The 19,821-nt window shown below is 35.9% G+C and overlaps 1 protein-coding gene and 1 pseudogene across 1 annotated transcript in view; both read left to right on the top strand.

The window, feature by feature from the left end:
* Positions 1–19,821, top strand: part of ZNF804A (zinc finger protein 804A) — a 334,386-nt gene that overhangs the window by 272,317 nt on the left and 42,248 nt on the right. The window contains exon 2 of the mRNA XM_004390892.1: positions 2,129–2,272. Coding sequence (XP_004390949.1) covers positions 2,129–2,272 — 144 coding nt within the window. The remainder of the gene's footprint in view (positions 1–2,128; positions 2,273–19,821) is intronic.
* LOC101344451 (60S ribosomal protein L23a pseudogene) lies at positions 17,337–17,807 on the top strand (annotated as a pseudogene).

Raw genomic sequence — 19,821 nt, 5'->3', positions numbered from 1 at the left:
ACAAGAGGATACTGGGTGGTTCAAAGTCAGGAAAGGTGTGCATCAGGGTTGCATCCTTTCACCATACCTATTTGATCTATATGCTGAGCAAATAATCTGAGAAGCTGGACTATATGAAGAAGAATGTGGCATCAGGACAGGAGGAAGTCTCATTAACAACCTGCATTATGCAGATGATACAACCTTGCTTGCTGAAAGTGAAAAGTACTTGAAGCATTTACTGATGAAGATCAAAGACCACAGCCTTCAGTATGGATTACACCTCAACATAAAGAAAACAAAAATTCTCACAACTGGAACAATAAGCAACATCATGATAAATGGAGAAAGGATTGAAATTGTCAAGGATTTCATTTTACTTGGATCCACAATCAAGACCCATGGAAGCAACAGTCAAGAAATCAAAAGACATATTACATTGGGCAAATCTACTGCAAAAGACCTCTTTAAAGTGTTGAAAAGCAAAGATGTTGCCTTGAAGACTAAGGTGCGCTTGACCCAAGCCATGGTATTTTCAGTTGCATCATATGCGTGGGAAAGCTGGACAATGAATAAGGAAGACCGAAGAAGAATCGACGCCTTTGAATTGTGGTGTTGGCAAAGAGTACTGAATATACCATGGACTGCCAAAAGAACGAACAAATCTGTCTTGGAAGAAGTACAGCTGGAATGTTCCCTAGAAGCAAGGATGGCGAGACTACGTCTTACATACTTTGAGCATATTGTCAGGAGTGATCAGTCCCTGGAGAAGGACATCATGCTTGGTAAAGTACAGGGTCAGTGAAAAAGAGGAAGGCTCTCAATGGGATGGTTTGACATAGTAGCTCCAACAATGGGCTCAAGCATAACAACGATTGTGAGCATAGCACAGGACCAGGCAGTGTTTCGTTCTGTGGTGCATAGGGTCGCTATGAGTCAGAACCAACTCGACAGCACCTAACAACAACAACACAATAAATCAAAGAAAGAGCCATTCATTAAATGACAATCTGTCAACCACTTTTAAATTTTGTACAAGCAATTCGAAAATTCAAAATATGAGTCTTTTCTTTCCTGTATATTCTGTGAGAACAAGGACTATGTCATTTCCTCTCTACATCTCAGTGGTTAAGAAAGTGTCTTACAGTAGCACATAGCAAGCCTGAAAACATAGTTATTTTGAATTTAAAGGAGTTGAGCATAAGAGAATCTGTTGGTTAGAAGTATACAATATATTCTACGGCCAGGATTGAAGTTTAGGTTTTCTTCACATCAGCTCTCAGTGAAAGAATCCAACCATGTTTCAGCATTTAAAATGTATTTATTTCTGCTGTGCATTGCAAAAGGCATGAAATTGTAAAATAAATTTAGATTTAAGAATGCTATTTTATGCTTTATAAACAAAAGTTCATGATGACTGCCTACATTTTTCATCTTTTCAGGGGTTTGACTGTATAACAAAGACTTAGTCATGTTTATTTACTGTGAACATAATGAAAACAATCTGCTTATAGAGTGTATAATCTTTTCAGTTTAGCAAATGACATACAAAAAATTTCCCATTTTCCAAAGACCAGATGATACTTTAAAGAGTAGCCTAAATTGATTTGGGTCATGATGAAAACATTTAGTCAAATGAAATCTAGTTGGGGTGATTAATAAGGTACCCTAGAGATATGTAAGGAGACAAGGAAATACAAATACAAAATTGAATATTTATGCATCAGTACAGACCTCTTCAAACATGATACATTTTAGATGTTGTTCAGAATTAAAGTTCTGTTTTAACTAAGCCATTGCCAGAAATACACAGTTGAACTGACATAGCTATGTTATTCTCATTTGCTCTGTGTTCTAACAGGACAGGAATTTATTCAGTCAAGGGCTTCTCTATTTTCCTATGGTTTCATTTTCTTTATATTTTTTACATCTTTTTTCCATTACCTTTCCTTTCTTTTGGCTTCTTCTATTACTCTTTTATTTTCATTAACTCACAGTTTAATCTGAGTTTGTTGCTATTTGTTTTATTTTTTTCTTTTGTTATAGTCTGTTTATAACTGTAATTATCATACTAAAGTTAACAATTCTCAGAACAGTGTAAACTCAGGGGAGAGCTAATTGCTTCCTTCTTTGGAATTTTATTTTTCAGGACTACGCTGAGAAGGAAAATACCATAGCAAAAGCTCTGGAAGACCTAAAGGCCAATTTCTACTGCGAACTCTGTGACAAGCAGTATTACAAGCATCAGGAGTTTGACAATCACATTAATTCTTATGACCATGCTCACAAGCAGGTAAGAAATAGATATCCAATACTGTCTTCAAATTCTGATTTTTTCAGAGGAATCTGAATTGTGTAGACTGTATGAGTATCATATTTTGTATTAGTTCTTTGACATAAAAATTTTAAAGATGTCATTGTGTGTTAATGATTACATGATTTATTAGCCAAAGGTATTTTTTAAAGAGCATCGAAAACAAAATCTGAAAAAAATAGCCAACAGGAAAAACTACCATTCAATTATTTTTTTTTTTTTGTGATTGACAGTATCTTGAAAACAATATTCTACAGGTGATGACTCTCTCAGTGTCCCCAAATTTATTATTTGTAAGTATTTTAATTAATTATATTGATGCAATGTAAATGTATTTTATACATAGGTTTTTCTAGAAAGCATTTCACATTTAAGCCACCATTTAAAAAAAAAAGATTTTTGTATACTAAAAACAGCCCACAGTTATTGGGAAATGAGGGTTTAATATAGGTATGATTTAGTTTATTTTAACATTATTTTTATTTCCTTATCAATTGTGAATCCAAGATTGATTTTTTCAACACTGTATGTAATGATGCGTTTAAAATAGTGATGTTAGAAGTTAATAATAAATTTTGTTATATGTGTCATACTTATCAATGCAACTTCATTTATTGTTTAGGTGATTTGATATGCTATAGCAGTATTAGTTGTCATCAATTTAAAAATATTTTCTATTTTAGCTATCACTCACAAATACCATTTAGACTATTCCTTTTGATAATAATATAAAATAGAGTTTTAAACACATGAACCTGCACTAAATTTCCATTAATATTAGAATTATTTACTGTAGGTTAGAAAGAGTAGGATAATAATTATGATAAGAGCTTATGAACCAATTATATCTGATCTCTTTTGATGTCAATCGTCTATTATTTCATAACAACATAACTATTCTTGGTAGTCTGTGATAGGGAGAAAGTTAGCCTCATTAACATTGCATCACTAATTAATGCATACTAAATTAAATTGATAAGGAAAACCAAAGAAGAAATGATGCCTTTGAATTATGGTGTTGGTGAAGAATATTGACTATATCATGGACTGCCAGAAGAATGAACAAATCTATCTTGGAAGAAGTACAGCCGTAATGCTCCTTAGAAGCAAGGATGGTGAGACTTCATCTCACATACTTTGGACATGTTATCAGGAGGGAACAGTCCCTGGAAAAGAACATCATACTTGGTAAAGGAAAGTGTCAGCAAAGAAGAGGAAAACCCTCAATGAGATGGATTGACACAGTAGCTGCAACATTGGGCTCAAGCATAGCAACGATTGTGAGGATTGCTCAAGACTGGGCAGTGTTTTATTCTGTTGTACATAGGGTCGCTATTAGTTGGAATCAACTCGATGGCACCTAACAACAAAAAGTTGAATGGAACTGGACAAAAAAATTAAGAAGCAATTATAAAAGAGGAAACATTAAAGTCCATAAAACATATAAAAATTATTCATAACTGAGCAATAATTTTATATCCACTAGATTGGACAAAATAAATTTGTTACTGCTAAGTGATAATGATATGGATCATTGTAAAATTTTACAATGATACAATTTGTAGAAGTATGAATTTATTTGGCAACTCAGGAAAATAATCTTATAAATTTGTATATTATCATATCAGAGAGCCACAAATTCATTGTTAAGTATGTACCTTCTAGCAGCGTTCTCAATTTAATTTTTCAGTAGAATCAGCATCACCTGGGGATTTGTTAGAAACAAATTCTTGAACTTCTCCCCAAATCTACTGAATCAAAAACTCTGGGGTTGGAGCCCCATGATCTGTGTTGTAATAAATCTTCCAGGTAATTCTCAAGCACACTAAAGTTTTCATTGTCCTACAGAAAATATTGCACATGTATTCTAGGAGACATTATAAGAGTGTTCACTGAAGCATTGTTAATTAAAACAAAAGAAAAGTGTGCTATTGATGTAATATCTAAGGAAAACAAAATTTGTAAATAAATTGTGATATAGTCACAAAATGCAAAATAATTCTACAGTGAAATAAATTAGTTATAAGTACACATAACATGAAAGAATCTTAGAAATATAATATTGGGTGAGCAAAAATTTGTAAAAGACTACACACTTTTATCATGTTCAAAATAAACAAAACAATGCTAATGTTTTAAAGGATATAAGCATATGTGATTAATTCCTTTTTGAAAAATGGAAAACAATAAATACAAAATTCATGACAATGTTAATTTCTAGAGGTAAAGTAGGGTGATGGGATACCAAAGGAGCATGTGAGCATATGAAATGATATTGACTACATTCCAGTTCTCAAGCTAGATGGTAGTATCAGGGTTATTCAATTTATTATAATTTTTATATGATTTCCTGTATTGAATACCACATAGTAAATTGTTGAAAAAGGATATATAATGGTCAATCAAATACTATGATATCAAAGGCTTTGAAATTATTATATTATAGTTATAGAAACTGTGTTAATTGCAAGTAAGTAGTAATTGAGTGATAATGGAGAATTAAAATTGACACTACTTAACATTCTTCCGTGTCCCATTCAAACATTTCATCATCTTTTTTTTTCTTTTTTAAATAAACAATTTCTCTGTAATTACTGGGGTAATCTTGTTTCAAATTTTATTTTGTTAAACTTCACTCAGATTCAAAATAAAATTTTTCCCAAAAAAATTAAAAAGTGGGAGAACATTTCTGTTGCTCTTTCTGTCTTTTATCATGAGATCACACTAGCCTCTTATAATATAAATGCAAAAAGTTCACAAATAATTCTATCGCACCTATGTGTTTAGAGTACGGTTTATTCAAAATCCCAGAGAAACACAAGGTTTGAATAACACACACAGTTTCATTTTAGGCAGATAAGTGACAGTTTAGATGCAAATCATTATTTTAAGTGGCATAAATACTGTCAGTTAATTTATTATTTAAAAAAAATAAGAAATAGTTTTTGCATAATAGTAAATACAGTATTTTAAGGATAACTATATGTCCCAATACCCTGGGACAGTTTCACTTCTTCCTATTCTCCAAGTTTAACTATTAATTAATAACTATTAATGTTATTAATAGTGTTCTATTAAATATTAAATACAATAATAATAAGTTTTTTTATTGCAAGGCAGCAACATTTTTCAAGACTTCTTAAGAGAATAGAAGTTTAAGGCAATAGCCTAGTAAGCCTGACTCTTTGTACTAGTTACATATTTACCAAAACTCTGGATTTTTGTTTTGAATAAACTATATAAACATACATTCGTATGTGAAGTAAGTTCATTTGAAGAATCAGGAAATCTGAGTACTTCCAACTGGCTCCGTCACTAACTGTCCTATGTCCATAGCTTTTTATCTTAGCCTTCATAGAGCTCTGTTTCTGCATCTATAAACAGAGTTTGGACTGGATGACTTTCATTGGCCTTCCTAGCTCCAAAAGTTGAGAATTCGAAGTCATTAACTGTAATGTATGGTTTAGGCCTATGTGTTCGTCGTAAATAATCAAATGTGTACTTAATTTTCAGTGCCACATTTGTAAAGTGATTCCCTCACATGAAAAGAGGATCATTAAAAGAGTTTCCAGTGCATTTATGCCATTCCGGATTCTAGTTATTGAGATCCCAAAAAAAAAAGTGAGGAATTTTCAACATCAGTTAGAGTTCTCTCTAAATGATTTCACCTGTTCATTTGCCCTTAAAGTAAAGCTATGCTGTGTCTGTCCTCTCATCTGGCAGCCTACGGGCAATTCAGAGTTATTTTCACTGTAAGAGATCTGTCACACTGACACTATGAAGAGATAGAAAAGGGAATGATTGCCTTATTGCTGCTGCCCCTCAGACATCTTGATTTTAACTTTAGCAGCCTCAGTGTGGCTGAAATACCTCCCAAAAGATGCTGAAGTGACCTTCACCCAGCAGGTCAGGATTCAGTGCCTTGTGACTCGTTTGTTCTGCCACAGAGGAAGTCAAGGTCAGGCCAGGTTGTGGAAATTTGTTCCTGCAGGGACTTGTATTGCTATAGATATGGAACACTTTTATTCCCAAATTTGAACGTTTTCTCATAATTTAAGCTGCTGTTCACTGATCTGATAGTGGAAGAAGGAATCATTTCTTCATATTTGGTATAAATATTCATATGCACGAAATATTTAAACATTGATAAAAGAGTAAGAGATACAGGTAAAGCAATGAACAATTCCATTCACTTCATACATCTTCCCTGGGATTTTACTTGTAGTGTGTACTTCAATCTAATTGTACTCTTAAAAAAAATTTTTTTAGAATTTGGAGGATAGAAACAAAGGGGAAAAAAATAGTTTTTTCCTACAAAGCCCCCCACCACCCATACACATGTGGATGCACATGTATGTGCACACACACACACACACACACACACACATCATAATCACCCTGTTTTGACATTCCCTATTTAAAGCCATGGCTTGAATAGAATTAACTTGAGGGTTTTGTAAATTTTAGAGTCTGAGCCAGATTCTGGATAAAAGAATCCGCTCTAGTATCTGAACTGATTCCATTTTTGTAAACCTTCATAAATGAAGTTTAAGTCTTCTTCTCTTCCATATTACATTATCTGTCAGGCTGATGACTGTGTATTAAATCAATCAATGTTGAGGAAAGACAAAAAACAAAAATAAAAAACTAGAACTGAGAGGAAACATTTCTGCCCTAGGTTACCTAAATATAACATGCCAAAAAAGAGTTAAAAAAAAAAAAAAGATTACAGTAGAGAAACACACCTAATTTTAAGGACTTTATTTTATAAATGTCAATTAAGCATTATAAGCCAATAAAATGTATCCTCTCCACTGCTTCGTGTTTGTTTCCAATAAAACTTCTTTTGTAAAAGCAAACAAACAAAAACTATATGGAAACTATTTTGGGTCAAAGTGATATACCTTTATTTGTGGTAACAATTATTTATCTTGGAATTATATAGACTATTTGTTCCCTGATGTTACATGGAGCCCCGCTGGTGCAATGGTTAAGTGTTTGGCTGCAAATCAAAATGTCAACAGTTCAAATCCACCAGCTGCCCCTTGGAAACCCTATGGGGCAGTTCTACGTTGTCCTATAGGGCTGCTATAGCTGCCTCCTTAAAGTAGAGTTGATCTTGATGTGGATGGAGTAAAACTTTTGGGACTTTCATTTGCTGATGTGCCATGACTCAAAATGAGAAGAAACAGCTGCAAACATGCATTAATAATCAGAATGTGGAATGTAAGAAATACAAATCTAGGAAAATTATAAGTCTTCAAAAATGAAATGGAACACATAAATATCCGTATCCTAGGCGTTAGTGAGCAGAAAGGGACTGGTACTGGCCGCTTTTAACTGGACAAGCCTATGGTCTACTATGCCAGGAATGACAAACTGAAGAGGAGAGGCATCACATTTATTAATAAAAAGAACGTTTCAAGATCTATCCTGAAGTACAATCCTATCAGTGATAGGATAATATCCATATGCCTACAATGAAGACCAGTTAATAAAACAATTATTCAAATTTATGCATCAACCGATAATGCAAAAGATGAAAAAATTAAAGATTTTTACTAACATATGCAGTCTGAAATTGATCAAACATGCAATCAAGATGCATTGATAATTACTGGTGATTGGAATGGGAAAGTTGGAAACAAAGAAAAAGGATTGGTAGTTGGAAAACATGGCCTTGGTGATAGAAACTGCATGGGAGATCGCATGATAGAATTTTGCAATACTGATGACTTAAAAATTCTAAATACCTTTTTTCAAAACAACATAAACAGTGACTGTACACGTGGACCTCCCCAGATGGAATGCACAGGAATCAAGTTGACTACATCTGTGGAGAGAGTTGATGGAGAAGCCCAGTACTACCAGTCAGAACAAGACTAGGGGCCGACTGCAAAACAGACCAGCTATTGCTCATATAGAAGTTCAAGCTGAATCTGAAAAAAATGAAATCAATTCCACGAGAATCAAAGTACAACCTTGAATATATCCCACTCGAATTTGAAGATCATTTCAAGAACGGATTTGATGCATTGAACACTAATGATTAAGACCAGATAAATTCTGGGATGACATCAAGGGCATCATACATGAAGAAAGTAAAAATGCATTAAAAAGAAAGAAAAGACTAAAATAGATGTCAGAACAGACTCTGAAACTTGCTTTTGAAGAAATAATGAAGTAAAAAAGCTGAACAGAAGAGTTCAAAGGGCAGTTCCAGAAGACAAACTAAAGTATTATAACGGTATGTGCAAAGACCTGGAGTTAGAAAACCAAAAGGGAAGAACACACTCAGCAGTTCTCCTGCTGAAAGAACTGAAGAAAATATTCAAGCCTCGAGTGGCAATACTGAAGGATCCTATTGGCAGAATATTGAACTACTCAGGAAGCATCAAAAGAAGATAGAAGGAATACACAGACTCAGTGTACAATAAAGAATTGGTCTACATTCAACCATTTCAGAAGGTAGCATATGATCAAGAATTGATGGTACTGAAGGAAAAATTCCAAGGTGCAATGAAGGCAATGGTGAAAAACAAGGCACCAGGAATTACTGGAATGCCAGCTGAGATGTTTCAACAAACGGATGCAAGGCGGGAAGCTCTCACTTGTCTATGCCAGGAAATTTGGAAGACAGCTACCCGACCAACCACTGGAAGAGATCAATATTCATGCCCATTCCAAAGAAAGGTAATTCAGCAGAATGGTGAAATTATTGAACAATATCATTAATATCACAGGCAAGTAAAATTTTCCTGAAGATAATTTAAAAATTCTTGGAGCAGTACATCCACAGAGAAATGCAAGTTGGATTTAGAAGAGAACAAATCATCTTGGATGGAAAGAGGGATATCATTGCTGATGTCAGATGATTCTTAGCTGAAAACAGAAAATACCAAAAAGATGTTTACCTGTATTTTATTGACTATGCAAAGGAATTCGACTGTGTGGATCATAACAAATCATGGTTAACATTGTGAAGAATGTGTAGTAGAAAATTCCATTACACTTAATTGTGCTCATGTGGAACCTGTACATAGACAAGAGGCAGTTGTTCCAACAGAACAAGGGGATATTACATGGTTTAAAATAAAAAAAGGTGTGTGACAAAGTTGTATCTTTTCACCATACTTATTTAATCTGTATGCTGAGCAAATAATCGGAGAAACTGGATTATATGATGAAGAATGCGGCATCAGGATTGGAGAAAGACTCATTAACAACCTACATTATGCAGATGACACAAGCTTGTTTGCTTAAAGTGAAGAGGACTTGAAGCACTTACCGATGAAAGTCAAAGATGACAGTCTTCAGTATGGATTATACCTCAACATAAAGAAAACAAAAATCCTCACAACTGGGCCAATAAGCAACATCATGATAAATGGAGTAAAGATTGAAGTTCTCAAGGATTTCCTTTTCCTTGGATCCAAAATCAACATCCATGGAAGCAGCCTTCAAGAAATCAGATGAGGTATTGTATTGGACACAACTGCTGCAAAAGACCTCTTTAAAGTGTTACAAAGAAAAGATGTCACTTTGAGGACTAAGGTGTGGCTCACCCAAGCCATGATATTTTCAGTTGCCTTTAAGAAGAATTTATGCCTTTGAATTATGGTTTTGGTGAAGAATATTGAATATACCGTGGACTGCTAAAAGAATAGAGCCCTGGTGGTGTAGTGGTTAAGATCTTGGCTGCTAACCAAAAGGTCAACAGTTTGAATCCAACAGCTGCTCCTTGGAAACACTATGGAGTAGTTCTACTCTGTCTGATAGGATCTCTATGAGTCAGAATACACTTGACGGCAATGGGTTTTATGGGCCAGAAGAACAAATAAATCTGTCTTAGAAGAAGTACAGCCAGAATGCTCCTTAGAAGCCAGTATGGTGAGATTTCATCTCATGTACTTTGGACATGTTATCAGGAGGGACCAGTCCCTGGAGAAGGACATCATGCTTGGTAAAGTAGAGGGTCAGAGAAAAAGAGGAAGACCCTCAATGAGATGAATTGACACAGTGGCTGCAATAATGGGCTCAAATGTAGAAACTATTGTGAGTATGGTGCAGGACCAGGCAGTGTTTCCTTCTGTTACTCATAGGGTTGCCATCAGTCCAAACAGACTCAACGGCACCTAACAACAACAACCACCCAGTGAATGATTCCTTAGGTAGGTGGGAAGATCATGTACTTAAACAATAAAGAAGCAGAAGTGTCTTTTCACATTTGTGGCATAATATGTGGAAATTTTTCACCCAGCAACATGTTTTACTAGTAAGCATTTCATTGTTAATAATACAAATATTTCTTTTTATTTTTAATCTATGACAATGACAGAACTCTCACCAAATTGCCAGAATATTCTAATTAGGTCAGATTTTTGATTTGAATAATGGAAAAAGAAAGACTATGGAATGGTTCACTAATTATGCTTACCTGGCTATTTTAGTAATTTCCTGTGTATAGCATAGGATGAGCTAACACTGAGGAATTAGGAGCTAGTATTTCAAACATAGCTCAACTGCATTGATATTGATAACTTGGATGAACACTAATTATGTCTGCATTTGTACAAACAAACAATAATGCTTCAAGGGATGCTAGAATCAGAGAATAAGGAGATAAATGTATATATTTATCTTATTCCTCCTTTATCCAGGAATATAAATATTTGCATCCTTTCTGATTTCAAGTTGATACTGCTATAAGTGATTAGTATCTCTGGAACAGCTTCAACAAAGGATAATTCTTAATGACAATCATTTCTTCACTGCATTTGTATAAACTGGTTTCTTTATTATAACCATACTCTCTGACATCAGAACATGGTGATCTGTGCAATTGTATCACAAATAAACATTCCCTTTGTTTAAAAAATGACTTCTTTTTACTGCATCTTGGTCCCTTCTATGCTTTTTCAAGCTGACACAGGTATAACACCCTTTTCTATTTTTTTTAATCTGGACTTTGGAGAAGTCATAAAATTGGCAAATACAACCTATTGTGTAACCTTGTGTCATCATTTCTTCACATGCTGAAGTTCTCTTGTGTCACAGTAAGCATTATTTTATGGACAATTTCTGAGATATCACAGATGAGTACCATATCATTGCTATATAGACCTGAAAATGACTCTAATAGAAATGATTGTTCCAGGAAAGACAAGAAATAGGCTAAAAATAATATGTATCATTTATACTCGTATCAAATAATCCTGTACTGTTGTTGTTAGGTGCTGTCAAATTGGTTCTAACTAATAGTGATCCTATGTACAACAGAAGGAAACACTGCTCGGTCCTGCACCATCTTCACAGTCACTGCTATGTCAGACCCCATTGTTGCAGCCACCGTGTCAATCCATCTCGTTGCGGGTCTTCCTCTATTTCACTGACACTCTACTTTTCTAAGCATGATGTGCTTCTCCAGTGACTTTCAATGGCCATGCCTTGTAAGAAGGAGCCCTGACGGTGTAGTGGTTAAGCATTTGGCTGTTAACCTAAAGACTTGTGGTTCAAACCCCACAAACCACTTCATGGGAGAAAGATGTGACAGTCTGTTCTTCTAAAGACTACAGGCTTGAAAACCCTACAGGGCAGTTCTACTCTGTACTATAAGTGTCACTATGAGATGGAATTCACATGACTGCAGTGGTTTTTATTTTTTTTGCAAATAGTAGTCAACCTTTTTGTATTTCGTAAGGTCAGTTCTCCTCATTTTGCTCAACATTTTATCTTAATCACTTAACACAATATCTAGCTCATGTGGATGTTTGATAAATGTTCATGACTATAACACTTGGAAAAGAGTGACAAAGAATGAAAAGATAAACTAGGAGGAGGAAAGGGTATGTATCCTCAGTTTCTCTTGTTAAATCTAAAGCTCTTAAACATTTTTTTCAAAAGCTAAATTTTAAAACTGTTTACATTTGCATGAATTGTTATTCTTTTCACTTTATATTTCATTTTAAAATAAAAAGTGGATATAAATTATATCTATACATATAAATATGTGTGTATATAATATATAATTTTAAAATCTGAAAAAAATCCATTGTTATTTTACTCTAATAAAAATTGTTTTTCCTAATATTCTTTATATGTGTTTATGTTTTTAGGTAGTTACATTTTTGTTTTCCACAATATTTACATTAACATTGTCAACAAGATGTTGTTGTTTTTATAGAATTTTCATGATAATCATTTTAATGGATTAATAATTTCCCATCATGCCATATATTTTAACTTAACCATTCTTTATTGTTGAATATTTGGATTGCGTTCAATATTTTAATTTGAGTGTTCTGCTACTCAAGTATTCAACCTTGCTTTAAGAGCCTAAAAATGAGGATGACATGTAGAAATGATGCTGATATGTCTTGGTTTTATAAAATGTGTAGCAACCTAACTGATATCTGACATACTAACTTCATAGAAAGTCGTTTTCATAATGGTCACACATTTCAAACTTCCTTAATTAACAATTTTACTTTTGTCATAGTCAGAAATATTTTTTTTGGTAGGGCATGGATCATTTAGTGTGAAATTTAATTACTAAAATATAACATTTGATATTAATTTACTATTTTATTATTTTATTACTACAACTGTGTACTACAGATATGTATATTAGCATGTATGTATTTTTTTATATTTAAGTATTGATTTGAGTATAGAAAAAGGAGTCCCTGTGTGGCACAAATGGTTAAGTGCTCAACTACTAGATGAAAAGTTGGTGGTTCGAACCCACCCAGAGGCGCCTTGGAAGAAAAACCTGGTGATCTGCTTCCAAAAAATCAGCCACTGAAAACTCTATGGAGCACAGTTCTACTCTGACACACGTGGGGTCTCTGGGAGTTGAAACTGATTCAAGGGCAACTGGTTCATTTGTCATTTTAATGTCTTAAAATCATTGGACTGTTTTAATGATAGCTTAGATTTAATTGCTAAACTAAAAAGAATATACTAAGAATTAAAAACACTAAGAGTTAATACTGAGAATTTATTTCAATCAAATTTTTAAAGGAGTAACTTAAATATGTTTCACAGTACAAATAATACCAATACAAATAAAAAACCTCAACTATGAAATTTATAATATGCAACCACTTCTTACACTAAGACATTTCAATCTTTATTTCATTCAATTATCAAGTGAGATTAATATGTTACGCTGCTCATGCTCTTAATATTTTTTCTGTTTAACATGAATTTTAATATTCATGAAGTACTCTGTAGAATTTTGCTGAAACCAAAATTAGTATTCTAAAGCTTGAAGTTTAGATAGATAGCTTTTATACACATGGATTCATAGTTGCAATCACAGCAAAAACTGTTTATAGAGTTTAGCAAATTTATACCACCACCCCCCAGTTTAAAAGGAAGTCATTTAGTCAAATGATAGTAATACCAGCAGAAAAAAAAGAAAAAAGAATTTACTGTTTAAGTACTATGACCTGGGATAACATTTATCTCTAATCTATTGCTTTCAGCATGAATAAATGTGAAAGTGTTTTTACACTAACAAAGCACTGTATTATTTACAACTGTATTTCAAGAAAAATATTAATCATAAAAGTATTAAACAAAATATAACATAAAATTAGAAGTGTGATTAACATGAAGACAACTCATATTTCCTACTGTATTTTCTTTAGCTGTGTAATTATTAGTCATTGTGTGGGAATTCTGGGGATTATATGAAAGACACTCTCCATGCTTTCACTTTCATAATTTGAAAAAGAAATGAATACAAACTATATTAGAGATTGAAAAAGAATTTTTATTTACCCCATATTTATGTGGTTTATTATGCTTATTTATCCTTTTAAGAATAGTTTTATCAGAAGATGTATTTTTAAAAGAGAAACACTTTTAAAAGTGTTGGAAATTAAATATTACAGAAATCTACTCAAATATCTTGCATGAAATACCTTTTTTTTACTTTTAGTCTTATGGTTTCACTCATTCATTAATGCATTTATTCATCAGTTTTAATCAACTTCAAAAGGACTATTAAAGACCTATGCTTTCAGGGTTTTGAAGTTTGATGGGGAGTAAATATAAAAATGAAAAATAACACTATAGGGTTATAACATCAAGTTGCAACCTGAGCAATATCATGTACCATAGAAGGTCAAAGAACAAAGGAATTACTAAGAAATAGGAAGAATAAAGAAGTGCTTTTGGAAAAGATACTGCATGGTCTTGCCCCAAAATTGTAGGTAAGATTTAATTAGGTGAAGAAAAGAGGACATGTTATGGTTACTGTGGACTATGTATGTGGCTATGGAAGGGGTCCTGATATGATACCAGTGTATCATGCTAAGGGTTTAGACTTAGTTTTGTACATATTCAAGAGTCCATGAACATTTTTCATCAGGAAAAGAGCATGACAAATATTTTAGATTGATTGGTTTGGTTATTATGCTTTGAAGTTTTTAGGGGTAGGGTTTAAAGCTTTTGGGAGGATGTGAGAAGAAGAAATTTATATACATATATATATATATATATATATATATATTCACCCATCAATGACAAAAGAACCTTTTTATAAGGGTCCTGGCAGAAGGTCTGGGTAAGGAGTAGAGACCAGCAACACTTTGGAGGAAAGCTTGACAATATTTGATGATAGGTTGAATAAAGGTAAGTAGGTATAACTGTAAAATATTCCAGAGAATGTATGATGAATAAAGAAATTTGGAAAGAGCCTTGGTTTTGGGAAAAATATTTGCAGTGCAATGGATCACTTTTTTGTAGCCTTTCTTGCCATGGTCTCGTAACGCCAACCCAAATAATTGGGTGGGACCAGGCAAATAAAGTCTATCCAACCTTAATGAAGGTTGCTATCCCTCTAGGCTTAAAATGAGCCATCCCAGCGGTGAGAAAGAGACAATCTCACCACCACCAAGGAAGAAGGGCCAAGAGTGGAGTGCATCCTTTGGACCTGGGATCCCTGTGCTGAGAAGCTCCTGGAACCAGGAGACTGAGAAAGAGAGAGAGAGGGAAGCAGTGGCAGAGAATGGCAGGAGGAGAGATTGGCAGGAGATGACCTATGGGACTTCCCAGCCCATGGAGTGAGAAAGCTGAATGTCTTTCAGCTGGAGGCTTGCTGGCAGAGTAAGGTGCCTCCAGGTACTTGGTGGAGCTAGGTTTGCTGACCCACGGAGCTACAGCTGAGCGCCTTGGGGCCAAGGCTTATGGCAGAGTGAGGTGCCGCCGGGCACTTATCAGCAGAACTAAAGAGCTTTGTAACACTTGCCCAAGCAGGACAGAGGTTGAGGGGCCAGAGATAGGTGTGCCTGCAAGCATGGCTGAGAAGAGACTGTCCTTATGGAAGAACTATATCCTGAGCATTCCTCAACCTGAATTGTAATCTGTTACTTCCCTACTAAACCCAGTCAGCATCAGTATTGTCTGTGAGTTCTGTGTGGCCATTGCAATGAATTATCAAACCCAGGAGAGAAGTAGAGAGTGCCGTAGGAGGGAAGGGTGTCAGAGTTGGTATGATGGAGAAGAAAGGAGTCTACCTCTGCCTCATCGAAATCCGCCTTGGGCTCTGGATCTAGATTCTCCTTCCCCCTTGTGAAGTTAGAGGAGGTCAGATAATGCCGCTCCACCCCACTTTTATAATACTGAACACAAAATATTTGATACCACTGATAATGCAGTTAAACCAAACCTGTTGCCGTCCGGATGATTTCAACTCATAGCGACCATATAGGACAGACTAGAACTGCCCCATAGGGTTTCCAAGGAGCAACTGGTGAATTTGAACTGTCGACCTTTTGGTTAGCAGCCAAGTTCTTAATTGCTGTGCCACCAGGGGTCCCATAATACACTTGTGTTGTTATTAGGTGCTGTCTAGTCAATTCCGTTGTGAGGATTTTTGCTTTCTTTATGTTGAGGTGTAATTCATGCTGAAGGCTGTGGCCTTTGATCTTCAACTGTAAGTGTCTCAAGTCCTCTTCAATTTCAGCAAGCAAGGTTGTGTCATCTGCATAACGCAGGTTGTTAATGAGTCTTCCTCCAATCCTGATGCTCATTCTTCTTCATATAGTCCAGCTTCTTGGATTATTTGCTCAGCATACAGATTGAATAGGTATGGTGAAAGGATACAACCCTGACGCACACCTTTCCTGACTTTAAACCATGCAGTATCCCCTTTTTCTGTTTAAATGACTGCCTCTTGATCTATATGCAGCTTCCTCATGAGCACAATTAAGTGTTCTGGAATTCCCATTCTTTGCAATGTTATCCATAATTTGTTATGATCCGCACAGTTCAATGCCTTTGCATAGTCAATAAAACACAGGTAAACATCCTTCTGGCATTCTCTGCTTTCAGCCAGGATCCATCTGACATCAGCAATGACACTTCTCATTCCACATCCCCTTCTGAATCAGGCTTGAATTTCTGGCAGTTCCCTGTTCATGTACTGCTGCAGCTGCTTTTGAATGGTCTTCAGCAAAATTTTACTTGCGTGTGATATTAATGATATTGTTCAATAATTTCAGCATTCAGTTGGATCACTTTTCTTGGGAATAGGCATAAATATGTATTTCTTCCAGTCGGTTGTCCAGGTAACTGTCTTCCAAATTTCTTGGCGTAGACGAGCGAGCACTTCCAGCACTGCATCCGTTCGTTGAAACATCTCAATCGGTATTCCGTCAATTCCTGGATCTTTGTTTTTCACCAATGCCTTCAGTGGAGCTTGGACTTCTTCCTTCAGTACCATTGGTTCCTGATCATATGCTACCTCCTGAAATGGCTGAATGTTGACCATTTCTTTTTGGCATAGTAACTCTGTGTATTCCTACCATCTTCTTTTGATGCTTCCTCTGTTGTTTTTTTTTCCCACAGAATCCTTCAATAATAACACACTTAGAAGGATTAAACTTGAGGCTATAGAATTTTTTTTTATTTTTAATATATGTATGCTCTATTTAAAATGTCAATTACAAGGCAATTAATTACTTTAGGATTAGATCACCTATTGGAAAAAACATTTTTTTTTAAGAATAAAACAGTAGCCTTTTTTACAAAGATGGCGCCAAAAACGAAGAAGGAAGCCCCTGCCCTTCCCAAAACGGAAGCCAAAGCAAAGGCATTGAAGGCCAAGAAGGCAGCGCTGAAAGACGTGACAGCCACAAAAAAAAGAAGATCTGCACTTCAACCACCTTCTGGCAGCCCAAGACACTGAGGCTGCGAAGGCAGCCCAACTACCCTTGGAAGAGCACCCCCAGGAGAAACAAGCTTGACCACTATGCCATCATCTAGTTCCCTCTGACCACTGAGTCAGCCATGAAGAAGATAGAAGATAATAACACACTTGTGTTCATTGTGGATGTCAAGGCCAACAAGCACCAGATCAAACAGGCTGTGAAGAAGCTCTATGACATTGATGTGGCCAAGGTCAACACCTTAATAAGACCTGATGGAAAGAAGAAGGCATATGTTTCTCCTGGCTCTTGACTATGATACTTTGGATGTTGCCAACAAAATGGGGATCATCTAAACTGAGTCCAGCTGGCTAATTCTAAATATAAATTTTTTCACCACATTAAAAAAAAAAAGAAGAAGACAACAGTAGAGGGGACTTCTGGCAACATGGTGCTCTAGGCAGAAGCACCACGCCGTCCCTCCACAGCAAAGATCTGAAAAACTAAGCCAAACAGAGAAAACAGCAATCCTGAAACCCTAAAACATCAAATGAAGAGATAAAGAACTCGGCCAAGCAGCAAATGGAGTGAGAAACTGACAGAGAATGGAGAACGAGGAGAGATTCATACAGAGGTCCCCTATCAGCTAACGCAGCGTGGATCTGTCATCTTGGACTCCTATCGGAGACTAGCAAATGGGTGTACGATAAAGCAGCTTCACTGAGCTTCCAGCAGGAGACAGAACAACCGGTAAACAGCGATATACACTTTCCCACCCCCCATCCTTCTTTACCCCCACTTGGCCTCCTCTACTCCGGTGGCCACAGTCTCTTGGCCAGGAAGCACCGGCTGCTTGGATTCTACCTGCCTGCACTGGCCAACTCCCTGATGCCATTTGTTGGCTGCTGGTGTAGCTTTTTTCTGCTTCTTTTGATTTCTTCCTTACCTCTCACCAGTTCCCCCTCCTTTTGCTCAAATACCTGGCTCTGGGCGCCATCTTTGCTTCTTCCTAAGGGGCTTCGGAGCTCCGTTCGAGTGTGGAACTGCTTCCCAGTCTGTGGTGTCATGCTGGTGGGACCCTGGGGCTTTTTTGTTTGATTCTTTTGAATTGTTTGTTTGTTTTCTTTTTCTTTTCTAGAGTTTGGAGCCCATTCTGGCCAGGCGATGCTACATGGCTTAAGACCTACCCCCTGGGCTTGCGCAGTTGCACAGAGGGATCCCTGAGGGCATTTCTTTTCTTGTGGGTTTTTTTTTCCTGTTTTTTTGGGGGCTTTTCTTGCTTTTTTTTTTTAATTTGTTTTCTTTTCTTTTCCCTCTTTTTCCCTTTTTGTCTTTCTTCATTACTCAGTTTCTTGTCTTTCTATACCTTCCTTCTCTTCCTGTCCCCTGAACACCTGGCACTGAATACCTCTACACCTTCTAGCCAGGCTGTACTTCAACACAGGGGAACAACTTCCCCAGACCTTGTAGCTGCACCGGTGGGATCAATAGGAGCTTTGCTGTTCCTTTTTCTTTCTAACTTTTATTTATTCATTCTTTTATTTTCTTTTTTTTCTCTTCTTCTTCCCCTTCTTGTTTTTTTTTTTTTTTTTTTTCCATTTCAGTCTCTCATCTCTCCACTCCAACTGCAAGTTCCCCTAGGACTCTTTTTTTTTTTGTATGTTTTTGGCTCCTGTTCCTCTCTCCTCTCTCCCATACCCATCTTAGCTCCACACATCACAATCTCCCCCTTCATCCTGCCTACCTGTACTGTGTGCTTAACATGACACCACCAAAGCAGAACAGGCATGGCCTACAGGAACCTGCCCTGCATTGATTACTGACCTGCCCTGGTGGCTGTAGTAAGTGCCACAAAAAACCCATCCTAGAAACTCCTCTTCAGCTAGACCTGCCCTGCTGTACCATATCTGAGCAACTGACCTTGCCAATTGGAAACGGAGATGAAAAGTATCGTGCCCACAGACGAGCATACAACAAAGAACACACAGCCTGCCTGCTTGAACATAGCCAAATTAAAAAAAACAAAAACCAAAAAACAAATCTACAATCATTAAATGAGAAAAATAACTACTGAATGCCCTGAAGAGAGCAGATAATATCAAAACATTTCCAAAACAGGACAGGCCAGTTCCACTAGGTGTCCAAAATAAAACACCGGATAAGTTTCCAGTAGAAGAAAAGGCACTAGAACTACCTGATAGGGAATTCAAATCTCTAATACTCAGAATTATCCAAGAGTTGAAGGAAAAAGCAGACAAAAATGAGGAAAAAATAGACAAATTCATGGAAAAGGCAGTCAAATTCATGCAAAATACAGAAAAAAAAATGGAAGAATTCAGGAAAATAATGAAGGAACAAAAAACCGAAATA

The sequence above is a fragment of the Trichechus manatus genome, unplaced genomic scaffold, assembly GCF_000243295.1.
Source record: "Trichechus manatus latirostris isolate Lorelei unplaced genomic scaffold, TriManLat1.0 scaffold00342, whole genome shotgun sequence".
In the NCBI taxonomy this organism is placed as follows: domain Eukaryota; kingdom Metazoa; phylum Chordata; class Mammalia; order Sirenia; family Trichechidae; genus Trichechus; species Trichechus manatus.
The sequence above is the reverse complement of the archived record's forward strand: the minus strand, read 5'-3'. Positions and strand labels throughout refer to the sequence as shown.